The sequence below is a fragment of the Solanum verrucosum genome, unplaced genomic scaffold (assembly GCF_900185275.1).
Source record: "Solanum verrucosum unplaced genomic scaffold, falcon-dt-bn FXZP01000228.1, whole genome shotgun sequence".
NCBI classification, from domain to species: Eukaryota; Viridiplantae; Streptophyta; class Magnoliopsida; order Solanales; family Solanaceae; genus Solanum; species Solanum verrucosum.
This window is the reverse complement of record NW_026020210.1, coordinates 3,105,330-3,115,776: the sequence shown is the minus strand read 5'-3', so window position 1 is coordinate 3,115,776 and position 10,447 is coordinate 3,105,330. Positions and strand designations below refer to the sequence as shown.

The following is a 10,447-nucleotide window of genomic DNA, read 5'->3' as shown; positions in this document are numbered from 1 at the left end:
TGTTCTAATCTAGCATGCCATAAAGAATGGACTCAATCAAAAGCAAATACACTTTCACTGAAATTATCACAAATATTAAGCACAAATAAGCCATAATTACAAAATTCATTGCCCACTAATATTAGTTTTAGTCATTATCACCTTATTGTCTTCAAACGAAACCTTCATTGTACATTTTTCTAATAATCCCACAGAAATCAAATTAATTTGGATATTAGGAACATATAATACATCACACAATGCTAAAGTTTTACCAAATGTGAGTTTGAGAAGAACTTTTCATTTTTTAAAAACTTTGGTTGTCCTTGAGTCACCAAAATAGGTATTTTCTTCTCTTTTCTCAACTTGGGTGTATGACAAAAAATCATTTTTGTTTATACAAATATGTCTTGTAGCACCAGAGTCTATCACTCAATTTCTCACATTGGCCTCAATAATTTTATCTGAAATGACCGCAATAATCATATCATCTGTTTCAATCAAATTTATTTTTAGCTTAGAGGGATTGTCATTTCTTTCCAATATTCTTTTGCATTGAGGTGTATGTCCATGAAGGTTTCATTATTAACATTGAATTTATAACCATGTCTATTCACGTACTTATATTTTTCTTTACCATTAGTCTCTGACATAATGACTTGAACAGTAGCAGTTAGGGTAGCACCAAAATCAGTACCATCAATAATTTCAGGACACATTATATGTCATAATTTTTTAGGTTGTTGGGAAACAATTAAATATCACAATAACAATATAACTTATCTAGCAAAATAGTAGTCTGAAGATAAGATGAATATTACTATGATAGTAATATATAAATACTAATGCAAAATATTAATACTTGAGTCATGTTGGACACTGTCCTAAGAAATATTTCAATGGAGTGAAATATTTCCCTAGGATTAAACAAGTCTTCCCTATTTAAATAGAGAACACATGAATCAACAAATTAATTAACATCAACAAGTTATTAGCGGGGAAAATAACAAAGCCCAAATTATTATAATTAATTAACTTAAAAGGAGAAGACTAAAGAGAGAGAGAGAGGCAGAACATGAGGGAGAGTAAGAGAGTGATAGTTTTGTTACTGCTTTTTCATCAAGGGAAGACAACTATTTATAGGCCAATAAGAAGTTTTATCATAAGACAAGCGTCTTAAAAGACACCAAATGAAAAAACAATAAAAAAGGTATTCTTGTTCTCCCATAGTCCATCTTGTAATCACATTCCAAACGATTTCATGTCACATTGAGTAGCAACAAAAGCACAAAAAGTAATTTAATCCAAACTTGTTCAAAATGGTTTGTAGAGATGTAGCTTAAGTTTACTGATACCTCCCTTCATAACAAATTTAAACAAACGACCAATTCACAAACATAAAGCTGATACAATGAGCAGTATCTTCTTCATTCAGAACCTTCCAAGCCACGGCTTTCTCGTAAGAAACAGGCCTACCCATGCTCGATAAACAGATTCCGCCTTGGAGACATGCAAAACCCTGTCACAATATGAGAGTTAACATGGTTAGTACATGCTTGAATGCTCCCGCTCTCTCAGAAAAGACGGAGAATCACTCTATTCATTTCAATTGTGCTTGGCTAAGTTTGGCAAGTGTATAATAGCACATTGTAATAGCAGATAGTAGCTACAAGACTACCCAATCACTGCCTCACTAATTGAATAGATTCCTCACAAAGGAGTTACCAACCTGTTGCATTATCTGTGGGAACTCAGAGCAGAGATTTTTCCTTCCATGTTCGTCAAATATTTTCTCCAAAGAGATATCTTGAAGTGCAACCAAGGTTGTCTCGAGCATGTCAAGACCACCCTGGTTTGCAAATGTGAAAATTGGCATAGCCTGCATAAATATTGAACTTCAGCACCCATATACCAAAAGAGTTTAGAACTGGTAGCAGATGAGAACTATAAACAACACTAATGATGTCAAAAGTCAGTCACAATCACGAAGTCTTGCTTCTAACGCATAGTCCAGCTGAATATTTTCCAGAACAAGATATACTCCCTGAGTCCCAACTCTCAACTTATGTGATACATATTCCTTTTTAGCCTGTCCCAAAAAGAATGATGCCTTCAACAACAACAGGGTGTACGCATACATCTAAAAACAAGTGAACTTTAAACCAAAATTTTTACCCTTAATGAGATACATTTATAGCTTTACAAATATATATGCCTTGTTTTAGACCACAAGTTTTTAAAGTCTTTCTTTCTTGAATTCTGTGCTCAGTCAAGTGCATCACATAAATTGGAACCGGGGGAGTACTTGAATTCTAAGATTTTGCTGAAGAACCTGTTTACATGAGCATCAGACTGTAGAGAAAGACGGTCCAAGAAAGCAAACCTTTGCAGAGCAGCAGATAATAGCATCTGAGTGATGCCATAGGCTATCAAGGATAGATTCACTTCCTTCACTACTCATTTTCGGAAGCTCCACACCCAAAAAACGCCTTGTAAAAAAGGGAGAACAAGAGTCAAACACTTAATTAGCAGTGGACAAAGATGCAATAGCTTCCTCATATACAAATACCCTATTCAAGAAAATTTCTAAACGGAAACAAGTAAACATCATTTGCACATCAGCACTTGCAGAAATAAAAAATGAAAAGAAATCAAACTTATTACAAAGAGGAATCAAATCTCTCTTATTTTCAGAGGAAAGCAACACATCTCAGCCATAACAGAGGATAATACAAAATGATTGATTGACTGCAGAAAGATAAAACATGTGGCACGACCATTATACAACAGAACCAATATAGGTTGCCAACAAACCATGATACATCGAATAGAAACAGATGACACAGTTTATTGAACTCGGAAGACAAAATATATCACGACATGGCCAGTATACATCTAAATCAACATAGGCTGTCTACAACCCATGCGTTTCATTTAGAATTGGATTTAGAAAATCACATACTTATATTTTAAGTGACATGCAAGTATATGCCACACCTGTAACTTTGGCAGATCCACCGAGCTAGTGTATGAGCTTCAGGAGTCCCCAGCGGCAGACGAAGGCCTCCCACAGAACCGAAGTTGGATGGAGAAAGTGCCAATGCAACCCTTTGAACAGATGAAATGAAGCTTCGTACATACTTTCTAGCCATTGATGCAACATTCTCTTGCATGTGGCTTTCAAATGCAAACTGAAAAGCAATTGTCATAATAGATTTTGATGTGCCACCAGTTGACTTGAGGTCATTAGCCACCTTACTTCCTACAGGCCCAGTTTCAAGAGCAGAAGTAAGATCAAGGGTGCGATTTGGACTGGAGGCTTCCTGCATGAAATTGAACATTCTCAAATTACTCCGTGGATAACAAGCAGACAAGGAAACAGCAGAATAAGAAGTGATCAAGTGATGAACATGATACCTTAGCAGAGTCTAAAGGAATAATGCGAAACCCAGAAGGAAGGAGTGGTGCATCATCAGCAAACGAGGCATCAATTGGAGCAAAAATGAGTTCAGCACAGGTACCAACAGCATTTTCATCCATTCCACTGCACAACTGCCAAAAGCACAGAAGTCAAAGCGTTGTAAACCACATTTGGAGTCAAAACAGCCATTTTAACCTTGCATACTCAGCTTTCTATACAGGTTTGACCAATATTTTGAGTCCGTCAAATCTTGTGACATCTTAACAGAGGTATCAAGAATCTGGATGCTCCCTATTTGGTTATACAGCAGCCTGGTGATACTAAAGATGAACATGCATGGTAACTTTCGCATTTTAGTAGATCAGGAGAACAACATACGAGCATGTGTTATCTATAACAATTTTTCTTGTGGATCTGGATGGTAGTCCAAAACCAGAGTTAACTAAATCTTCTCAAACAATTACATAGCCCACCATCTAGTATTAAGTCTGCTTATGTAAAGCTATGAGTTTTGTTAGAACTAGTAAAATTTCTCTACATAGGAACAATATTCACATGTTCAGGAATAGAACTTACTTGCAATAGAAACATATCTCTTGGCATTATAACATCTTCCGGGGAATGGCAAACTCCTTCCAACTTAATGACCTCCAGCAACTACTGAGCACAAAGGAGTTTGTGATCAACATTAATGACAAGGGATCAACAATAATATTTGTCAAAGAAATGGACCTTACAACTAACTCAACCCCAAAAACTAGCTCATGAGTTGAGGATTAGTGTTTTAAAAGATAAATAACATTGAAATGATAGAAATTTCAAGAAAAATATAAAATAAGTGCAAATGTACATAGAACTGCTTCATCTTAAAACATTAATCAAAATCAACAATTGACTAAAAAATAATCAGAAATGCTCATCTAAGGAAACTAATCAAATTTTTTTCAAAAAATGGGTAGAAATTTAGAAAATAACCTTTAAAAAAACGAAGAAGAAACTTGTACAATCAAAAGGCATCAAATCAGACCAAGTGATGAAGAATGATGTGTTTTTGCTTTGTAGTTTGCACATTGATCATTTTTTTTCTTAAGCCAAAAAGACAAATAGATAGAATAAAAATTAGGGCCAAGAATAAAAAAATGTTTTGATTTGAAAGTTTTTCAACATTTAAAAATTTAACAAGAAGTTAAATTTTGTATTTTATGGTATTAATTTAAGGACTTGTTTAGCTATTTTAATTTTAATTACAAGAGGGCTAACACCCCAAAACAAAACTAGTAAACCAGTGGTGAGGATTTCCAAAGATCATATAAGGAGACAACCCAATGTGGCACTCAACACCCCCCGGCACTCCAGGACTGGATAGCTGAGGCATGGACAATATAAGATGGGTGGCCAACTTCGGGTGAAACAAGAACTGGGATGAGATGGCCTTTGATACCATGTAAACATATGACACTTGGGCCTAATTCAATCCAAAAATGTAGCTCATGAGAGAAGGATTGTCCAAGTCCAAAGAAGCAGACCACCGGTCCATGCACCCATCAATGTGGGACTCTAACAGTATCCAAAGAAGATAGAAAGATAGGCATGCCATTGACTAAATAAGATCTAAACTCTTGCCTCTTCATGTTCAACAGTATGTGCCAGTGGAAGTATCACTTGACCCCCAAAGTTAGAGACTCGAACCCCAGGTAGGCTGCAAGGACCAACTTTAACAGCTGCAGCTGAGTAAGCATCAATATTGTTGTCTACCCATTCTGATCGATGCTCACGCAAAAACCTGAGAAGTATCGCAGGAGTCACACTCTGAACAAGAAAAAAGAAGATGTCAAAAAAGCAAGAAAAGAATATGGTCAAGTCAGGATAAAGTACATGAATTCCCCAAAAAAAGAAGGAAGATGTTGTGTAAAAAAAATTGCCTAGGAAAAGTAAGTGATCACGGGTAATAACAGAGTATACAAATTTGACAACAAGACCTCTATTTAACCATTTTATGATTTTTCAAGCAATAAAATATCAAGAATTTGGGCAGCATATAATCCATCCACCATACAGAACGATCACCAGTATATGCCATTAGAAAACCAAGCATCAATTTTCTAAGGGGTTAAAAGCAGTAAAATGTATTTATCTACCTATCATAGTATAACAGCTTAAAGGAAATTTAACATAGCCAAGCCAAGCCAATCTAGCTACACTATCAATGTAGTAAACTGGTGTTTTCCCTTTAATTTGGTTTTGTATCCCTGCCACGAAATTAAGGTTTTTTGCAGCCCAAGCACAGAGACTCAGAAGAGAAGAGAACGACTAAGTAAGCCAATTAACTTAATGATTCTCATCAGTATTCTTAATCATCTTGGAATTAAAGTCAATAGTATCAGATTTCAAACAGTCATTCGACCAGTTAGAGAATGAAGTGAGATTGAGAAACATGGAGAATTAATTATTTGTCCATTCTATCAAACAAGAAAGACTGTAAATTGTATAATTTCAGCATAAACATACTGATTCAGCTGACCTGTAGAAGCATAGATGCTTTTGCACACAAAATTGCATTGCTTAGAGATGTAAATCCATCAGAAAAAGAAAGGTTTAAACCCATCAATTTGTCGGGGGATGAGTTAACAAGGATGGTGACATCATCCATTCCATCATTATCCAGCATAGACCAGCCTTCACTGGAGAAACCATTGAGAGCCTCATTGAACCCTCTGCCAAAATAGTGTAATGAATAGTAAATAGCAAGTAACTCTAACAAAACAGAAACAACATTCATATAAAGCAAGTATTCAGACCTGTTCAGCCTCTTGCTTAATGCCCGTAGAGCTGCTGGTCTCCTGCCCCAATTAGTGACATTAGGCTGTGAAACTTCCAAAGTTAACTGCCTCAGTTGGCGTAGTGCCTGCATGGAAAGGAACACAATGATATCGAGCATCTGAAGTACAAATAGTGTTCTCGTCTTACATGACATGTTGCATCAGATTCGGTAGAAGTTCTTACTGCCATTGTTGTCTTCTGAGCAAGCACTGCAGATGACTCATACAGTGGACGCAACACTTCTGGCACACTCCATGCCTGGCAATAATAATAATGATACATAAACGGTAACATGGCGTACGTAGCTACTGAAAAATGATACATTTTCAGACATAATAGATGACACATTTACCTCTAAATTCATATGATCTACAATATGGACAATAGAGCCACCTCCCTCACAAGGCCTAATAAGGTATCCGCTAGGCAGCATTTCCGCTCTCACAAAATTCTGAACTTGCGGCATACTTGGACCATTTTGAGTATTTCCCAATGACCTTTCACAAACCTGTGCATTTATTAAATGAAATATTGAATCATGAGGAATACCAAAATCTAGTTGCAGGTATAGACATCAAGAAAAATGTATATGTCCACCAAACAGAATACTGTTTGGATTATATTGGAGACATACTCAAACATTTTAAGGAGAAAAACAATATTTCGGGGGGCACATTGTGTGTGATACTCATAAACATCATGAAAGTGATACTGCATATCTTCCGGGGATGACAGAAAACAAATCTCTTGATTTAAGAAACCAACTGGAAAAAACAAATCTCATACCACAAAGCTCCCATCATCCGTAACAGTAGTATAGCGTAACAGCCAGAAGTCACGAGGAGGCGCCAAAGTTGTTGGAGCATAAAGCTATACAGTAAGAAGCTTTCATAAGATCATCAAGCAAGCATAAAAGGACTGAAGGCGCGAGTAGTGAAAATTAGGGATAATAGTGACCTACCTGCATGTAAAGAAGTTCAATGGTTCCACCATTGGCAGTGGGCAGCATATTTAGAACTTCAACAGCCCGGCAGTCACGATACCAGGAAGGGCGATCCTTAAGGATCTCAGCAACCTAGAAGGAGCTCAGCCAATTAATTTTCAAATTATAATCCCAAAGAAGAACTAAGAAAAGATAACCAACTTACCCTCGTTGGATCTAAACCAACCAGGCCACAAGCTCTTGCTGCCATGCCAGTGCAACCATGAGAAATAGCAATGATTCCAATGGAATCCGGACCAGGCTAGTCATAATAGCATGAGCAATGATTAGAAAAACATCCTAGTGATGTAGCTAAAATTGAAGTGAGAGAAAAGGTAGCTTAACAGTAATATGGTCCTTGCAAATTGCAAGTAGAGAGGTCACCAGGGTGAATATCAATCACATGAAAGGCACAGTTATGGCTTATACATTTCAAACCATAAATTGTAACACAATATAAACTTATACTCCCTCTGTTCATATTTATGTAACAACATTTCTTTTTTAGTTTGTTGCAAAAGAATCGCAATATTCTAAATTAGGAAACAATTAAAATCAAACTCCTCATTTTACCCTTAAATTTAATGACAACTTTATACCACACAAATGTTATGGACCACAAATTTCAAAATTCTTCCTCTGTCACATTAACTCAGTGTGCAGTCGAACTACGCTGCACGGATTGAAACAGAGAGATTATATGTTTAAGATTATGGTTCGGAAAACAGTGTCTTTGATAATGCTAGCCAAGGGAATTCTCTATTGCTCCATAATTCATTGAAGATACTTATAAAGAAAAAGAAGCATCCCATTTCTTGCACTTGATGCAAGAACTTTACAGTTTGAAGATTTCAACATAATATTGATTGGAACAGATTAGCTGCATGAATTTTTTAATCATGTGATAGTAGGCTAAAGAGACCATAACCAATACACAGCACTTCCTTCACATCCCCACCTACCCCTTCAACCCCGAAAAAAACTCGACACTTGGCTATAAAGAATAACTAAATTTATTTGTCCATTATTTTGTTTATGATATACCTTCATTCCAGGCATTTGGACCCACTCAACAGCAGTTCCAGTAGCCTTTGAAAGAAACTCTGTTAAAGTCTCTTCTGCAATGGACAAAAGTCTGGAAAAAAACACAAAAAGTTGAAAAAATTGCCACAAGCCACTCACAAACACCAAAAACAAGATAAGAAAAGGACCCAACAACAATAATCCCACTGACCCTGCAGGACTAGCATCTCTTGGAGGATGCTGAGGTGTCAAGTGGTGTTGACCACTCGTTACCACTGATTCACAACTGGTGTCTTTTGAAGCAAGCTTTGTCTGAAAAACAAGAATCACACTTTAATCCTCAGTTACCTAAAAACAATAGTTGTTTGATGTAATGAAAGAAGAATTTTCACTTCAATGATGGAAATAAAATCTTACAGTTTGAGTTTGCTTGCGAAAGTAGCCATTTTCATACACCAGTTGAGAAACTTGCTTCTGCAATCTATCATTCTCTTCCATTAATAGCTTGTTCATTGCTGACAGCTTCCTATTCACACCCTGAAGCCTTGATGACTCTTTCCTCTGTTTTTCCCTACATCTATACAACTCAAAGAAACAATCAATTATACTTCAAATTAATTGGGGTCGCTATATGAATCCTTTACCTGGACTAACAACATCCAACAAGTCCTTACCCCCTACCTCGCAGAGGTAGAGAGGCTGTTTCCGTAAAATCTTTAGCTCAAGTGCAGCAAATCAAAGTAGTTATGAAAAAAAGGAAATACAGTAGCTAGGCAATACCTTCTATTCTGAAACCAAACTTTGATTTGCCTAGGCTCTATATGGGATAGAATCGGGCATTCACGAATAAGCTGCTGGCGACGCATTGAACTGGGCTTTGGACACTCATGATATAGCCTTTCAAGAGCTTCAACCTGCTCAGGTGTATAACGGACATACTTTCCGTTATCTTCAATTGATTTACCATCCTTGCAGGACATTGACATTATGACTCCTTACAATCCAAACACCCCTTTTGTTTACACAGCTTTCCCAAGTCTTCAACAACAATTCAAACACTAGCACTTTCAGTTACTTGTCTTTCTATGAACAAAACCACAGCATTTCCATTTTCTTGGTAGTATTAAAAAGGGGAGGTCCTAAAATCAAGATTCTTGATATGTAAACAACCAATTACCAAAACGAAACGGCGTTTATCCCTCAGCCTCAAGCACTAGAAAACATAAATCTATCGATTTCAGAGCTCCCAAGAACTAAACATAGCAATTTTCACAATTACCAACATCAACTAAACATACATTATTAACCATTACGAATATCAACTAAATACACCATTATTTCATAAAGATCACTTTTTTTCCTACCCCCACTACTATAAAGACTTGTAACCTTCATGTCCTCTACCATCCACTTGCAAAACAGTAAAGTACCAACCTTTTGAATTCTGAAACAAGATTAGACATGGGTATCTACCAAAACTTAAAAAGATCCAATCTTTAACCCTTGTAAAGCAAAATAAACAAACCCCAGAAACCAATCTTCCTAACTTTATCACTTCTTTCCACTTTTCAACATCTTTAAGGGTTTCATCAATTTTTTACCCAAGAAAGAAGAGAGTAGTAGGAAGATTACAAGGAATGAAGTTTTCTCAAAAGGACAGATCTCGAATGATGAATCGTATGGGCGGATTATGTTAGAAAAAGGTAACTGAAACTTGGGAAAAATGACAGTAATAGAGAAAGGAGAGAAGGGAGGGATAATGTGATGATTTTTTGTTTGGATTGGTAAAGTGGTTTTGAGCTGTCAAATGTGTGGTTCGTTACCTTTTCTTTTCCTCTTTTGAGGCTACTTCTCTCTACTCTACTGTACTCTACTACTGTACTTTGTGTGTGACATTTTGCTGACTGCAGAGCTGCACCAGATATGGAATATCTCTGATAGAGACGTCCCTATGCCCCTTCAAAATGATTCACCATGTTCCAATTATTAATTGCTCCCTCAATGTGAATTTATTATCGTTTGATTTGATACAAAATTAAAAAGAAAAAAAGCATCTTAAAATTTAATTTATAGTGTTAAGGGCGTTTATGATTAGATTAAAAAGATTTAAATTAGAAATTGAACCAATATAAAAGAGAAGAGTATGTAATTTTAACCATTATTTAAGCATTTGGATGGTTAAGGGTGTTTATGATTTGATTAAAAAGATTGAAATTAGAAAT

At 36.2% G+C, this 10,447-nt stretch overlaps 1 protein-coding gene across 1 annotated transcript; it reads right to left on the bottom strand.

Annotated features, from left to right (window-relative positions):
* Nucleotides 1-1,206: 1,206 nt before the first annotated feature.
* Nucleotides 1,207-10,103, bottom strand: LOC125830304 (homeobox-leucine zipper protein ATHB-15-like). The gene is made up of 18 exons (XM_049509506.1): nt 9,006-10,103; nt 8,643-8,802; nt 8,437-8,537; nt 8,247-8,337; nt 7,369-7,464; nt 7,182-7,295; nt 7,007-7,090; nt 6,573-6,728; nt 6,404-6,478; nt 6,199-6,305; nt 5,922-6,114; nt 5,024-5,209; nt 3,977-4,057; nt 3,397-3,531; nt 2,977-3,302; nt 2,363-2,468; nt 1,709-1,858; nt 1,207-1,498 (listed from the first exon to the last, which is right to left on the bottom strand). Exons 1-18 carry the CDS (start codon nt 9,209-9,211, stop codon nt 1,352-1,354), a joined length of 2,514 nt encoding a protein of 837 aa, XP_049365463.1. The 5' UTR covers nt 9,212-10,103; the 3' UTR covers nt 1,207-1,351.
* Nucleotides 10,104-10,447: the final 344 nt, after the last annotated feature.